Below are 16,304 nucleotides of genomic sequence, written 5' to 3' on the forward strand. Positions count from 1 at the left end.
GTGACTAAGACAAAACACACAATGAGGGGATATCAAATCAGGAGGAAACAAAATGAACAGGTTAATGTTTCTTTAAACCAGTGGTTTTCAAGCAGTGTGTCATGTGTTATAAGAATTTCAGGTCTCAAATATATAAATTAAATGTACAAGACAAACACGTACATTACGATATACACCACATGTCTGAAACAGTACAGGAAGACAGTGCTGAAACCATTTTGACTCTCCCAAACTGACCAAATGTTTCTCTGAAAGGAGGATTCCTGGATTCAGGAATTAAGTACCGTAGTTATAATAACAAAAGAGTGGCCAAAACCAGATAATGCAGTCAGGTAAATGGCAGTCAGGAGATAAACAACACACTCAGGATTCTGTTTTAGATCAGCCCCTGTGATGTAGGTATGATGTTTCTGGGGGTGGTCTGGAGTTTGAGGGTGGGCAATTTCAAAGTCTATATAAGGGCAGGCAAACCTTTGTTCTGGGTCCTCCTCCTCTCTCCTGCGTGTGAGGAGAACACCCTGTTGCAACAGTTTTAATAAAGATCAGGCTTTCTAGCTACTTTGCTTCTCAATATTCTCTGGTTGGCCTCTGTTATTTTCTCCTACCAATAGGGAACCCACTTAAGGACTCTATACGGGCTCTTGGATACCCCATAAGGGAAAAAGGGCAGATTTTGTTTACCACACATGACACCCTGGGGTGCCTTGAATGGCAGTCAGGGGTGCTGAGGGCAACTCTGACCTCTGTCCCTCTTTCCTTCTCTCCCTCCTCTGATGCCCTCTCACGTCTCTGCCTCCCAAAGGCTTGCACAGCTGTCCGTTGCAGCAGCCCTGGCTACAAGTTCCGCAGGCAAATGGTGCCTCTGGGGCTGGCCAGGCGGGGCTGGTTGCCAGGAGCTGAGGCAGCTTTGGAGTGAGTAAGCAAGCAAGCGGGCGAGAGAGCCCAGCCAGCCAGTCTGCCAGTCCTTGCCGTTGGGAATTGACAGATAAGTGGGAGGCTGGACAGGCAGGCACTGTGCTGGCCTTTCTTGTCCTTGTTGTGTGCAAGGCCTGCCTGGGAGCTGAGTGCCCAGTGCATGCAGACCCAGCAGCACCTGCTACTGCCTCCCAAGGTAAAGTGCTGGTCTCATCTTCACCTTTGGCCAGTCTCTGCTGGGCCACTAAGGCTGGGGGCATCTTCTTCCCAGGCCCCTGTGAGGCAGTATGAGGAGGCATCTCTCTTTAGAGTGAAGGGGACAGCTCAGAGACCAGGGGCGGCAGCAGGACTCCCAAGGAGTGGGAAGAGGAGAGGAGGCTGAGGGAACACTAACGGAGGGTGTTTGGAAAAGGGTGAGAGGCTGCCAGCTCTGCAGGAAAGGGGTGACATAACTGGGCTCCTATCGTAGAAAGAATGTACAGTGGTGCCTCACAAGTCGAAAAGAATCCGTTCTGTGATTCTCTTCGTCTAGCGGTCTTTTCGTCTTGCGAAGCAAGCCCATTGATGGATTAGCAGATTGGCGCTATTAGCGCTATTAGCGGCTTATCGGATCAGCTGATAAGCGGCTTAAGGGCTTAGAAAAAGGGGGGAGGGGAAAAAACCCGCAGGAATTCGCAAGACATTTTCGTCTTGCGAAGCAAGCCCATAGGAGATTCGTTTTGCGAAGCACCTCCAAAACGGAAAACTCTTTCGTCTAGTGAGTTTTCCGTCTTGCGAGGCATTCGTCTTGCGGGGCACCACTGTAGTTGGTCAAGGGGCACAAAAAGGTTGAAAACCTCTGCATTAAACCAAGGCAAGCAGCACAATACCAAGGCTACCCGTAATGTTATTCTCTTGTGACAAACTTAGGCAGGTGACGTGGGGGACATCTGTGGCCTTCTGGTGGAGATGATGATGGATGCCAGTAGGACCAATGGTTAGGGTTGATGGGTATATTAGTAGTAGTAGTAGTATTAAATACCGCCTTTTTCTCAGTGTGGGAATCAAAGCACTTACAAAAATTAAAACAACACTGATAAAATACAGAAGACTAAAAACATGCTCTGGTCCATGGGGTCACGAAGAGTCAGACACGACTAAACGACTAAACAACAACAAAAAATGTTTAAAAGATAATAGATAAAAAGTAATTAAACTCTAAAAGGAGAGAGAGAGAGAGAGAGGCCTCCCTCAAGGATCTCAGAGCCTCGGCAGGTTCATAGGAAAGAATAGGGTCCTTCAGATAGCCAGGGCCGAAGCTGTATAAGGCTTTCATGACCAATATTTGAATTGTGCCCACAAACAGAGCAATAGCCAGTGGAGCTGTTGTAACATGGGATTTGCACACTCCCTATAACCCTTCCAGCAACTTCTGGAGGGTGCTACATTCTCCACCCCTGTTCTATTGTTTCTGGCACCCAGTGGTAGATGCCTCTGGATAAGGATTTTCCATTGAGATCTCAGCGCTACCTTGACAGACATATCCACGACAAATTTGCTTAATCCCCTTTCGGAAAGATCCCTGGTATTCAGATTCTGGGTCTGTTGAGCAGAGCACCATGTTTTGCACTAGATACATGTTATAGCATCATCAATGGTCAGGGATGATGGGAGTTGGAGTCTAGCAACACCTGGGAGGGTGGCAGATATTCCCCACCCATTTACAGAATGGTTTGTTCTGCTTCTTGACTCATTGACCACAACAGCACTGGCTGTTACAGCTGGCTGAATGGGCCATTATGAGGTAGATAGAAGCTGGATCTGTTTGTGTGCTGAAGGACTTCAACAAAGGGCTGGTCTCCTTAGGAATGCCCTTTGCTCATTGTGTAATTAAACAATAGCTTTATGCCTGGAAGTTGCATCTTAAAATCCCCTTTGAACAAAGTTCATCTGAAGGGGATTTTCAGGCGCGGCTTCTGGGCATAAGGTTCTATTTTCATACCACTAAGAACTCTTCTTCTTTCTTCTTTGGCGATCACTCGTAGCCGAGTAAGATTGTCTTCCATAAACACGGTTTTAACAGTGAGTCCATGACTGTGGAGGCCAATTCTGGATCCACACATCCTTCCACAGTGGGGACATAGGTTTCTGGGCAGGAGTCGATCACGGTGAGGGTTTGCCAAATGTGCCTTCCTCTTAGCACATTTCTCCCTTTAGTCCCAAGTTCTAGTGTCTTCAAAGCCCATGACATCTTTGGGAAGGGCTGTTCTCCAACTGGGGCACTCGCAGGCCAGTGTTTCCCAGTTGTAGGTGTTTATACTACATTTGTTTAGATGTAAACGTAAAGGTACCCCTGCCCGTACGGGCCAGTCGTGACCGACTCTGGGGTTGCGCGCCCATCTCGCTTAAAAGGCGAGAGACCAGGGTTCAAATCCCTCACTCAGCCATGAAGCTCTCACTGAGTGACTTTGGGTCAGCCACTAACCTCTCAGCCTAACCTACCTCACAGGGGGTAAGGGGGGGGATTAAATGAAGAGGGGCCAACATGGCGTGATAAAAGTCTGTAAAATTATATCAGGACAAGTTACTTGTTGTTTACTGTTGTAACAATTGTTTTCTCAAAATTTATCCTCTGTAGCATGAAAATAAACAGTATTTTTAAAAGGGGGGGTCAAATTCTGTCTGCCACCCCATGGATAAAAAGGTGGTATAGAAACAATTTTTAAAATAAATTAAAGCAGTCACTAGAAGGATGGAGGTTTTCAAGATTGAAGATTGAACCAAAATGGGCTCTTGGTGAGGCCTGGCAAAACTTTGCTCCCTTGAGGGTGTTAATTTGCATTGGGAGGAAGACCAGGGCTGGAAATGTCCCTGTGAAAGCCTGTGTGATTGTGACTTCCTCAAATAATCTACACTCATTATCTACAAAAATCAATAACACACACAATAAGGAAGTTAAGCATTGGTTCTGGAACTGACTGTCTTCTTTGCAATTTGCCCATTGAGAGGACTGTGGACAGTTCTGGTTGCATCATTTTGTACCCTGAGCCAGCAACCAGGAATGACTGGGAAAGTTGCAGAGGAGTCACCAAAAGTTAGATTAATTCCCAGCATCCCCCAAATTAGGAGAGGAGCAAGTTGGAGCAGATAGCAGAAATACGTAGAAGTTGATAGGTCCGGGGCCACCAGGTGGCGCGTTGGAAGATGGCCGACAATAACATCTCTCTGACCCATACGAGGTATTAAGGGGCTGCTATGGGAAGTATGTAGCCTTCCTGAACTCCTCCAGGATGTGGAGGAGAACTGCCCTGCCAGCGGTGTTCACAATGCACCCCCGAAACGAGTGATGGGGGTGCCGAACACTTGGCAAAAGGCCCTCGGTGAAGTCAGACCTTCCTGACGCCGATTCCAATTAGCGCGTGCTGGTTGCTTCAGCTGGAATTATAATTGGAAACATACAATTGGAAACGAAGCTGAAAGCACATACATCAAGTAAAGCTCGAGATAAGACTGCTGATTAATGGATCTCTGCGACCAGGAGTGACGGATGGATAAGTAAATCTTCTGATGAATCACCATAAGGAGACTGTATGTTTGGAACAAAGGGGGGAGGTGGAGGAAAAAACTCTTTTTTTCTTTGCATGATGTGATATTAATTCACCCCAGATAGAATCAAGATCGTCGCGTTTCTATGAATCACAGGCAGGATTCTAAGAACTATGTGGGACGGAGTATAAGGAAAAAAGACTGCAGAACGGTGAGAAAGGAAGAAATTTTTTATGACACAGTTAAAAAATGGCGTCTCGCCATGACAGGTCTGCCGAGGAAGAAGGACTGGGGGAGGAGAATCAGGATTGTTTGAAAGAGAAGGAATGTTGGAATGTAAGTTTGATCTGACAGAACCCCCAGACTCATTTGTTATTTGGTAAGCCTGAGGAAAATAAAGGACAGATCGGAGATTAATTTTGTTTATGGAAGCGTTGTATAGAGGCTGTCCCGGATTGATATGATGTTTGGAAAAGCACAAAATCCACATAGAATGCCAGCTGTTATCCTGCTTGTGAAAATCATCAGAGATTACAAAGAAAGGAATTTATGATAACAACAAGAAGAGAAAAGAAGTAACAAAGGACTTTCCGGATCAAACTGGAGAGAACTGTTTAATTAATGCAGTAAGATAAGTGATGCTGTTTTGGACTCGAGCTGAGCTTGATGTATGGGTACCCCCAACAAAATTTAAAATTTGGCTGTATAATTTGGAATCAATGTGATAATGTGATGTGATTGGCCTGCTAATAAAAATTATTTTTTAAAAAAAGAAAAGAAGTTGATAGGTCTGGCATTATGTGACATCTCTGCTAAGCAAAAAAATTAAAAAGGGACCCAACTCACTGCTCCACACATAACTTATGTAAATAGTCTGGCTTTTTGTGATTTATTATCTTTTGACTAGGAATGACAGCAGGTGGGTAGACTGAAGCCCCCCTCCCTCAAACTAGAGGGATGCTGAATAAGTTTTCAAAGGCTCAATATTTTGTTGTGTGTTGTCAAAACCTATTCAGCCAACTCCTTTCATGCATAAGGACTAGAAGCTTGGTGTTTCTCTTTTAAATCAAAGCCCAAAATTACCAGGAAGCTGCATTCAGCGTCACATTTTATGCTTCTTCTTTGGGCCTCCTTCAAATTGGCTTGCAGGGGGCAGGGTGTCATACCCACAGAAACCCCCAGCTAACTTTGGCTGGTGCTTTTAATAGAGTGCTGAATGACACACATAGCCCCAAACAGGGAACAAGTAAAAATGAGATGGTAAAGTCTTCCTAATATAAAAAGCTAAACCAGGGCTTAGAAGAGCCTTTGCCAACCTGATGCCCTCCTGATGTTACCGGACTCCAACTCCCATCATTCCTCATCACTGGCAGTGGTGGCTGCTGGGAGTTGTAGTTCAGCAACATCTGGAAGGAACCACAACGTCCTTCATCCCCGCTTTCCAGCGATTAAGCAGGCCAGCATTGTAGCTTTATTTCCTTTTATTATTGATACACTTACACCTCAGCCTTCAAATAAAAGAGTGATAAAATTCAGGTTGGTTAAGCTTCACTTAATGCCATAAATAGGATCAGTTTTAGCACAGGCATTCACATATATAGGAAGAAAAATCCATGTAGTTTCACTGAGACGTTACAAAAATTAGTGTGCATTTTTTTAAACACAAGCTTATTCAGAGTAGAATACAAAAAACACTATTTTAAAAAGGTAAGATAAACACACACACACACACACACACACAAAAAAAAAAAAAAACCTTCATATTCTCGAAGATTAATACTATTTAAAGTTATTCTCAGCCCAGCTGCTGAGCTCCCAGCGCAGTTTGGCCACCTGCCTCCTGAGCGAAGACTGGGAGAGGTTTCGGGACCGCACCTGGGCAGCCCGCAAGTTCTGTGCCATCACCTGGTAGTAGTTGACAATGGCTTGATCTCTGCAGAGAAGGAGAAAAGTGGGTTAAGAACATCTCACGTCGAGTTGGGAGACAGAAAGGACTTCCAAGTTAGATCAGTGAAGACAGGGCAGACACATCCCAAAGAATAGATGCCGCCCATCTGACTGGGCTGCCACAGCCACCCTGGGCAGCTGCCAGCAAATTAAAGCATCACAGTAAAATGTCAAACATTAAAGGAGCATTGTAGCACATTAAATGTTTGGTGTGGGTGGAAGCTGACACTCAGGGCTGTCAACCCCCTGGGTTGGTTGGTTGTAAGTTAGAAGGCAAGCCAGTGCGGGCTGACTGAGGGCAGGCCACGGTTGGTGATGCAGCGCCACATTTCACAGAATCGTAGAGTTGGAAGGGACTCCAAGGGCAATGTAGTTCCACCCCTGCTATGCAGAAGTCTCATCCATGGCAGATATTGAAATACTTTATTGTCACTTGTACAACTTGTATACAGTGAGATTACACGAGTGCCCTCCACTCAGCTCTCTTAGTCTTAATCCCCCTTGTTTACTGATGCACACCCACCAAACCCAAAAGTCAGTTGCCCTGTTGTTGTCTTTTCATTCAGCAGCCTAACAGCCCACGGATAGAAGCTGTTCTTTACCCTGTTGGTGCGACTAATCATGCTTCTATATCTTCTGCCCCAGGAGATCAAGAAAGTGCCAGTCAGGCACTTTAAATCTGTTTAGAAACCTCCAAGGGAGGAGAGTCCATCACCTTCCCAGGGAGTCTGTTCCACTGTCGAACAGCTCACACCATCAGAAAGTTCTTCCTAATGTTTAGTCAGAATCTCCTTCCTTGTCATATCATAGAAGTCAGAAGGGACCCCAAGCATCATCCAGACCAACCCTCTGCAATGCAGGAATCTCAACTACAGTAAATCGCCCATGACAGATGCCCATCCAACCTCTGCTTAAAAACCTCCTAGGAAGGAGAGCCCACCACCTGTCAAACAGCTTTTGCTGTCAGAAAGTTCTTCCTGACGTTCAGCTGGAATATCCTTTCTTGTAACATGAGCCCTACCCTCAGGAGAAGCAGAAAATAAGCCCACTCCATCTTCCATGGGACAGCCCTTCAAATATTTGAAGGTAGCTATCATATGACCTCTTGGTCTCCTCTTCTCCAGGCTAAACATCCCCAACTCCCTCAACCGTTCCTCATAAGGCATGATTTCCAAGCCCTTAATCGTCTTGGTTGCCCTCCTCTGCACTTTCCAATATCCTTCTTATACTGGGGTGCTCAGAGCTGGACCCACAGCTCCAGGTGGGGGTCTGACTAAGGCAGAATAGAGTGGTACCATGACTTCCCATGAACTGGATATTATACTTCTGTAGATGTAACCCAGAAGAAATGCACTGGCCTTCCCTGGCTAAGCTGCTTGACACCCATGTACCCACCCAAACAATCTGCAAACACATAAAAGATTTCATTTTGGCACACTTTAAGGAAGGCTGGTATTATTCAGGGGGGTAGCTGTCATAGAAAAACAGGGGGTAAAGGTTCCGAAGAGGGCTTTAATTCGACATGCACACATATCTTTAAAAAGCTGGTGTTCTTCATGCAGGAAACGGGTGTGTTAGAGAATATTCCAAGCAAAACAAAAAGAACACATTTTTACCTGGGCGTTTGTTTTTTCTCTCTCTTCAGTTAGAAATGAGAGAATCTCTCATATCGCTAGTAGATGGAGAGAATATTAGGAACAAAGGGTTTACAAGCTGAAAAGGTATGAGATTTTCAACTGGCTCATAGGTGGTTCCATTTTGATGCCGCTAGAGCCTTGGTCAGCAACAGGCTGCCCTCTAGAATATCTCAGGACAGAAAGTTAAGGGCCAAGCTCCTGATCTCCACCACCTGCCATCCAGCCCCACTGCCACAACCTTCTTTCCGTTCCTCTGGATTGGCAAGGAACAAAATCATAGAGTTGTGGGCTTGGACAGGGCCAGAAAGGTCACCCAGTCCTCCGGCTCCCTGCAAGTGCAGGAAGGAATTATCTATGGCAACAACATTCCTGGTAGGTGTGCCATCCAGCTTAAAAAACAACAACTCTAAATGGGGAAAAAAGTTTTAAAAGGGGATTGAGCAGCATTTGATAACCAAGGACCTTAATGCAGGGTGGGTGCCCTCCATATGTTCATACATGGAAAAATATAAATGCTAAATAATTATAGAGTGGAGTGTGCTTGTAAAAGCAGCAGAGCCATTTTTCACCAGCTCTTTCTGACGCTAACTTCCATCCTTAGGTGCCTTACGATTCATTTTGAAGGGGCTGAAAGAACCCCCAACCCTGTTGCTGAGGGTGCTGTCGGGAAACCCCTGTTCCTCTCCCAGAGCTACAATTCCCGGAGTGGTTTAACAGTAAATACCTCTTCCCAGGGAACAGCCGCAGTTTACCCCAAAGAAGCCTGGGAACTGTTGTTTGTTGAGAAGCCTCTATTCCTCTCCCAGAACTCCAATTCCCAAAGTGGTAAATCTCTCTTCCCAAGGAACTCTGGGAATTGTAGCACACTGGGAGGGAATTAGAGGCTACCCAGCACCCTCAGCAAACTATAGTTCCCAGGATTCTTTGGGGGAAGCCATGGCAATACTGCTTTAAATGTTTGGCGCAGATAGGGGTGGCAACTCCTTGCCAGTTATCATTAGGTAGGCACCTTTGTTGCAGTTGGCTGTATGAGTCCTACTCAGAGTAGAATCATTGAAATTAACTGACATGCCCATCATCATAGAATTGTAAAGTTGGAAGGGATACGGAGGCGCTTCTAGTCCAATCCTCAGCAGTGCAGGATTAGCTTAGGTCTATTCATTTAAGCGGGTTTATTCCAAATAGAATACAACCTACTGCTTTGGGTGCCCATAAAAACATATTGATAATGTTATTGTCTGCTGTCTTTAAAGCCTGTTTTCAATCATGTGGGGTTTTTTTTTATGACTGTTGCATACTATTATGTAAACCACTTAGAGACCTTTTTTTATAAAAAAAACAACTTAGGGGTAATTTCTCACTGAAGGAATAAATAGCCTCCATCTACAAAAGAACATTTGACCAGGAGGATTTGAACACAGGCCCCCTTCAAGTAATGCACTCCCCGCCACAGGGCAGAGTCAAGGCAACTACAGCCCCACCCTAAATAGCAGGCAAGCAGCCTGGCCAGTGGGAGGAAGAAGCCCCACCCGACACAATGGGCTCACCTCTCTTCTTGTACAATAATGTCGTTGAAGGCCCGAGAGAGACGCTTCAACTGGCGAATGCCGGTGGAGACCAGCTCCAGGTTGCAATCAAATTGTCTGCAATGGAGAGAGAACGAAGGAGGGTCATGAATCAGGTCTTGAGCAAGAGACTGGGGACTTCTTCCTAGCCCGGTCCATTATTACAGTGGTACCTCGGGTTACATGCGCTTCAGGTTACAGACTCCGCTAACCCAAAAAAAGTACCTTGGGTTATAGAACTTTGCTTCAGGATGAGAACAGAAATCGTGCTCCAGCGGCGCGGCGGCAGCAGGAGGCCCCGTTAGCTAAAGTGGTGCTTAAGGTTAAGAACAGTTTCAGGTTAAGAAAAGACCGCCAGAACTAATTAAGTACTTAACCCGAGGTACCACTGTATTTATTTAATTCTAGCAGCCTCATCGCTTGGGAATTCCAAGAAACCATAAAGTCAGTGTAGTTTTGAAAGGTTCCAGTCTGCCATCTTGAATTAAGATGGGCACCCGATTGTATCCAAATACAGATGAAAGCCCTGCTCTTTGATCTCAAGAAGCATTGATGATATCATCAGAGGTGTGCAAAGGCACAGCGGGCAGGAAAGCAACTTTCCAAAATGTATAGATTTATCTATAGAGCACTTCAAACTGACCTCTCTTAAGCCAGGTTGAGCCCCTAGGATTAGCGCTATGGGGGAATTCAGGCAAGGACCATCAGCAGGAGTAGCCTCTGCAGAACATAACAGACATTCCTTTGAATGGGTGAACCAGAAGAGAGGGGGGGGGCTGTGTATGTACAGAAGTCTCAGAGTTCTCTGTGGCAGGAATGTAGTCTACTCTGCAAAGTTAAGAGTAGATCTTAAGAGTAAGAGTAAGGTCTTTTGCTCTGTCTGTCTGTTGTTGTTGTTGTTGTTGTTAATTAAATTTATCCCCCGCCTTTCATCAGCAGGTGTCAGAGTGGGTTACAACAATTTAAAACTCAACATTAAACCAGTTGATGCATATAGTTAATTCATACTATGGAACTTCCTCCCTGGACTAGATGGGCCATTGGCCTGATCTAGAAGGCTCTTATGTTCTTAATCTATTATTCTTATTCAATACAAGCAGCCTCATTGCTCAGGAGTTCAAAGACACCATAAAGTCACTGCAGTTTTGAAAGGATCAGTCCACCATCTTGAATCAAAATGGCGTCCACCTTTATCCAGACACAGATGAAAACCCTGCTCCTTGACCTCAGGAAACATCGCAATTTCAGGAATTACTTCTGGCCCTGCCCACAATTGCTATGTGGCCCCCAGGTTTCTCCAGATAGAAAAGTGGCCCTTGGGCAGAAAAAGGTATACGCCTCTTTGCTGGAAAGGCTGACATAGATCTCACATATGGAGTGGCCTTATATTTCCAAGCAAAGAAGCAGTTCCCCCCAGCCTGCAATTTACATGGAGGGGCCAGGATCTGTAACCAGGAACTTTGGCATGCAGGAGAGATGCCCAGCCACAGAGCTGATCGATCAAAATATCAGCCTCACTGGAAACACCTTTTGAGCCTGAAAATAATAAAGGCTCCAACCCTCCATTCCTTCCTCCTAAGCTCTTGCTGGCAAACTAGCTCAGCAAGCAGCAGACTTCTCTTCCACTTGCCTCCTTTGTCGGACAGACGCAGGAGAACCGTATGGGCTTCTCAAGGCTGCAGCCCTCATGGATCTCCGGAGAGGGAGGAGCTCTTTGTTAAGTCGGCAAGAGCCAGGTTGAAAGGGGGATCTCTTGCCAGATGGGGACACAATCCTGGTGTCAGATGTCGGGGTTGAGACAGTGGCAAGCCTGTCGCTCTTGCGGCGAGGGGTCCGGGGCGGCCTGCTTTGGGTTTTGGCAGAGCCCCTGCTGCTGCCACCCACAGAAGATTTGTTCCAGGAGGAGACTAGCGACCGTGTGGGGCCTTGACAGCTTTTCTGGATTTTCTGAAATGGAAAAAAAAAGTATTTAAGGCAGTGTCCGGGATTTAGGCTCTGGGATGCACGGGGTAGAAAACATGCTACTTTCCAGATATTGAACTGCAACAAGATCGCCTTGCCCGCTTGACTGCTTCAATCTGCGGAAGTGGCCCATTTACAGAAGCCACATGAACTTTATATTCTAACATGGAAATTGGGAAATCACTGCCTGTTGACATCCCTATGATTTTTTCAGCACCTGCTAAAATCATTTTTGTCTAGACAAGCCTTAAAAAGGTCGGTGCGAGTTTTGATCCATTTTTACTCTATTGCTATTTTAACATTTCAAAAGTCTTACATTATCATCACCAGTATTGCTTTAGTGATAATTTCATTGTTTTATCTTTTTTTTTGTAAACGGCTTCTGGGAAGCCAAATTAGCATTCCAGTAGCTAGATCTGAACTTCTTTGAATAGCTGCCCATTGCAGCCACCCATACCTGCGACACTGTCCCAAAGGCGTTCTTAGCTGTCCTTGTAAGCGCCCGCAAGTTCTGTCTTTTCTCCTTGGCCTCCAGGCTCTCCCATGTCGGATTCTCGTCAAAGTTCACCTCCACTTCTTTTAAAGGCATCCGCTTCCGCAGAGACATCTGCATGGACGTCATGTTGCAAGAAGACTTCTTCCTGAACCTGTCCGGAAGCGGACTCTCCTCTAGATCAGGCAGGATCTCGTGATTTCGCCAGCCAACGGCAGACCCCACCACACTCTGGAGCACAGATGTCATCTTCCCTTTCCTGGTGCTGGGCTCCTCTAAGCAAAGTATTGTAAATAAGCCCACTCAGGTTTCTAGTCCATAAGATCACAAAAGGGTTACAGGGAGGGGAGGGGAGAACAAAGGCAGGCATTTAGTGTCAGTTGCTAACCACCTGGATTACTCAAGAGGGGTCAGTCAAATTCCAATCAGAGATTTACCATATTTTTTGCTTCATAAGACGCACTTTTTTCCTCTTAAAAACTGTACAGTGGTGCCCCGCAAGACGAATGCCTCGCAAGACGGAAAACTCGCTAGACGAAAGAGTTTTCTGTTTTGGAGGTGCTTCGCAAAACGAATCTCCTATGGGCTTGCTTCGCAAGACGAAAATGTCTTGCGAGTTCCTGCGGGGTTTTCCCCCTCTCCCCCCCCCTTTTCTAAGCCCCTTATCAGCTGATCCGATAAGCTGATAAGCCGCTAAAAGCCGCTAATAGCGCTAATCCTCTAATCCGTCAATGGGCTTGCTTCGCAAGACAAAAAAACCGCTAGACGAAGAGAATCACAGAACGGATTCTTTTCGTCTTGCGAGGCACCACTGTACATCTTATGGAGCTAATGTGTGGTCCCTGGAGCTAAATTGCCGGAGTGCGGCACTCTCCTGAGCTGCTCTTTGGGGCTGGCGGGGGAAACCCTGGGTGGCGGCAGAGCAGAGTCTGCCTGCTGCTCCCTGAGCTGCTCTTTGGGGCTGTCCTGGCTTCTGGATTAGCTACGTGCAGCCTCCCCTTGCCCAGAAGAGGCGGCGCGTAGCTATCCCCCACCAGCCCCAAAGAGCAGCTCAGGGAGCAGCGGGACTGCGCGCGGCTAAGCAAGAAGCCAGGACAGCCAGCGGGATCGCAGCAATCCTGCTGGCTGTCCTGGCTTTTTGCTTAGCTGCGTGCAGCCTCCCCGGCTGAGAGAGGCTGCGCGCCACTATCTCATAAGCCAGCCAGGACAGCCAGCGGGATCGCTGTGCAGCAATCCCGCTGGCTGTCCTGGCTTCTGGGATTCAGAATATTTCTTTTCTTGTTTTCCTCTTCCAAAAACTAGGTGCGTCTTACGGTCCGGTGCGTTTTATAGAGCGAAAAATACAGTAATGTTGTGTTTACTAGGGCAGGGGAATGGGAATCAGAATGCAGGAGAATTGATCCAGCTTTATATCTATTGTAGAGATAGGAAAGGTGCAGAAAAGGGCAACCAGATTGATCAAGGGGTTGATGGAGCAATTCCCTTATGAGGAAAAGTTGCATTGTTTGGGATTTTTAGTTTAGAGAAAAGCCGAGTGAAGAGGCAACGTGATAAATGCTTTTAAAATAAAGCACGGCGTGGAAAGAGTGGATGGAGAAGTTTTTTTCTCCCTCTCTCATAACAGTAGAACTCATGTCTCTTCAATGAAGAGACAGATGTTGGGCAGATAGGTAAACTGTGGAACTCCCTCCCACAGGAGGCAGTGAGGGCCACTGACCTAGATGGCTTTAAAAAAGAATTGGACAAATTCATAGAGGAGAGGGCTATGGATGGCTACTAGCCAGGGTGGCTGTGCTCTGTCTTCACAGTCAGAGGAAGCAGTACTTCTGAATCCCAGTTCCTATTAAGTCACAGGAGGGGAGAGGGCTCTTGCGTTCAAATCCTGCTGGTGGGTTTTCCCAGCAGAGGCATCCAGTTGGCCACTCTGAGAACAAGATGCTGGGCTAAATGGGCCATTGGCCTGATGCAGCAGGATCTTCTTGTGTTCAAAGCTCTATGTAGCTGAATAGCATTCCCAAGCATCACTGGTCGCTGGCTTGAAAACTTAGTTGGTCTCTAAGGCGCTACTGGAAGGAATTTCTTAATTTTGTTTCGAAAACAAGAGATACTCAGACGGAAACAGCACGCGAGGATAAATGGCTAATGGATCAATGCGCTATCCATTTTTACTCTGGCCGTGCAAAACGACGTCCAAATATTTTGCTTTCCTGGCAACGCTTTCAAGCGTATGCGGGGAAACGCCCAGTCTACGTTTTGTTTTGTGTACTCGAGCTTGTTCCCGATCGTTTTGTATTTTATTCGTTTGTATGCTTTTGCTCGCCCACGCCCTGCAGGAATGTAAGGCTCGGTTTATTCCGCGTTGCAAAGAAAGGCGAGTCGCATCCTGCTTTGGGGTGCAAAGGGGGAGCCTCTATGATGCCCCGATATTTGCATGCATGCATCTGGCTAATAATAATTGCAGCCGGACCCCAGAGAGCCCCCCCCCCTTTAAACTCACCTCTGCCGCTTGCAGCTGGGAGATCTGGTCCTCTTTTTGCGGGTCCTTGAAAAGATTTCAAATCGGGCGCCGCCCCCTCCTCGCCCTCTTCGGATTGGCTGGACTCGGCAGCCTCCTTAGCAGAAGGGGCGGGGACAGAGTTTTGAGCCCGGAGCCCAAAGGGAGGCTTTCTGTGCATGCTCAGAGGCGCTCCAGTTTCCTGGCCGCGTCTCTGATGTGAAACGCATTACCAGACCAGTGAGGTCTGTTGATTTCACCGCTGCTAAGGCTGATTTTTAAGCGGCAAAAGCGTGGCGCTCTGCACATGTTCGGAGACCATCAAGTTTCGTGGCCATATCACGTAAATGTGCTCTGGTTTGAAATACACCCTGATCAGAAATTCGCTGACTTGCAAGTTTGTACGTGCTCAGAGCAGCTTCTTTGCTACTCCACAGAGGGATTCTAACCTCGAAATCCATTTTTCTGGAGAGTCCCTGAGATAAGAGTCGCAACTAAACGCAGCACCGCCTCTGAGCACGTGTGAAGTGCTCCTGTCCCCGCAGGCTTTCCAAGCGGGAGGCCAGTGGCTTCCTGGGAATTTGGGAGCTTGCAAATTGGGGCTATATACATGTATAAGTAAGCATGCAGCCTCAGGTAACGCTGCACAAAATAGGAGGTAAAAACCTGCAGGGCTTAGCTCCTCTCAAACCTTCTGCTGCGCATGTTTAGCAGTAACAGTCTCTGAGCATGCACAAAGTGCTTTTCCCTCTCAGCAGTGACCAGTCTCAACCCCAGGGTTTCTAGAATCTGAGGGTGTGACTTCCAGCCAGACATGGGCCCCACCAGCATCCCTCATTTTAAAATATTCCGAGATTGTATCTCTTTTTCCCTCAAAGAAATTAAGGAACATAGGAAGCTTCACGCAGCACATGAACAGTGGAACTCCCTCCCACTGGAGGCAGAGATGGTGGCCATCAACCTATATGGCCTTTTTAAAAGGATTAGACAAAATTGTGGAGGATATAAGGCTGTTAGCTGCACTGGCCACGCTCTGCCTCCAGTCTGGCACAATGATGCTTCTGAATCCCAGTTGCTGGAACCCACAGGAGGGGAGAGCGCTCTTGTGTTCAGATTCTGCTTGATGGTTTCCTACAGGCATCTATTTGGCTGCTGTAAGAACTTGGACTGATCCAACAGGCCCTTCTTTTGTTCCAAAGCAGGCCCACTGTCCCCCAGACTTTGTGGGGGGCCGGACTATATTTTGAAAAAAATATGAACAAATTCCTATGCCCCACCCAGAGATGCATTTCAAATAAAAGCACACATTCTACTCTTTTAAAAACACCAGGCAGGCCCCACAAATAACCCAGAGATGCATTTTAAATAAAATGTACATTCTACTCATGTAAAAACAAGCTGATTCCCGGACCGTCCGCAGGCCAGATTGAGAAGGCGATTGGGCCGCATCCAGACTACCCCTGTTCTAAAGTCATCCAGTGTTGTGACCATCACTGCATCTCATGGGAGAAAATTCTGCACATGTACCTGGTGAAAAGGGTAACTACCTGTGTCAGATCTGAATCTTCAGCTTCCTTGGATGGCCCAGAATTTTACACACCATGTATTATTTTATACACCTTTGTCAGGTGCCCCCCCCCCAAATAAGCTTATTCATTTCTGAATATGTTTGGAATTGCAGCTGTAAAGCAGACTCAGATTCCCCATCGACCCACTCACTTGAAAACAGTGAACTGTAAGGCATTTCAGAAATGTAAAGAGGTCTT

General features: G+C 46.6%; 1 protein-coding gene across 4 annotated transcripts; it reads right to left on the reverse strand.

Annotated features, from left to right (window-relative positions):
• Nucleotides 1-5,903: 5,903 nt before the first annotated feature.
• On the reverse strand, nucleotides 5,904-14,804 carry PIMREG (PICALM interacting mitotic regulator). Of its 4 annotated transcripts, XM_082201164.1 has the most exons (6): nucleotides 14,542-14,804; nucleotides 12,009-12,319; nucleotides 11,220-11,536; nucleotides 9,572-9,667; nucleotides 8,004-8,059; nucleotides 6,337-6,373 (listed from the first exon to the last, which is right to left on the reverse strand). In XM_082201164.1, exons 1-5 carry the CDS (start codon nucleotides 14,717-14,719, stop codon nucleotides 8,029-8,031), a joined length of 933 nt encoding a protein of 310 aa, XP_082057290.1. In that variant the 5' UTR covers nucleotides 14,720-14,804; the 3' UTR covers nucleotides 6,337-6,373; nucleotides 8,004-8,028. The 4 variants fall into 4 exon arrangements, with proteins under 4 accessions (XP_082057288.1, XP_082057291.1, XP_082057290.1 ...); XM_082201162.1 differs by lacking the exon at nucleotides 8,004-8,059 and having other exon boundaries at nucleotides 5,904-6,373; XM_082201165.1 differs by lacking the exon at nucleotides 8,004-8,059 and having other exon boundaries at nucleotides 5,904-6,373; nucleotides 12,009-12,355; nucleotides 14,542-14,678.
• Nucleotides 14,805-16,304: the final 1,500 nt, after the last annotated feature.

This window comes from Podarcis vaucheri, assembly GCF_965113315.1.
Source record: "Podarcis vaucheri genome assembly, chromosome: 15".
Lineage (NCBI taxonomy): Eukaryota > Metazoa > Chordata > Lepidosauria > Squamata > Lacertidae > Podarcis > Podarcis vaucheri.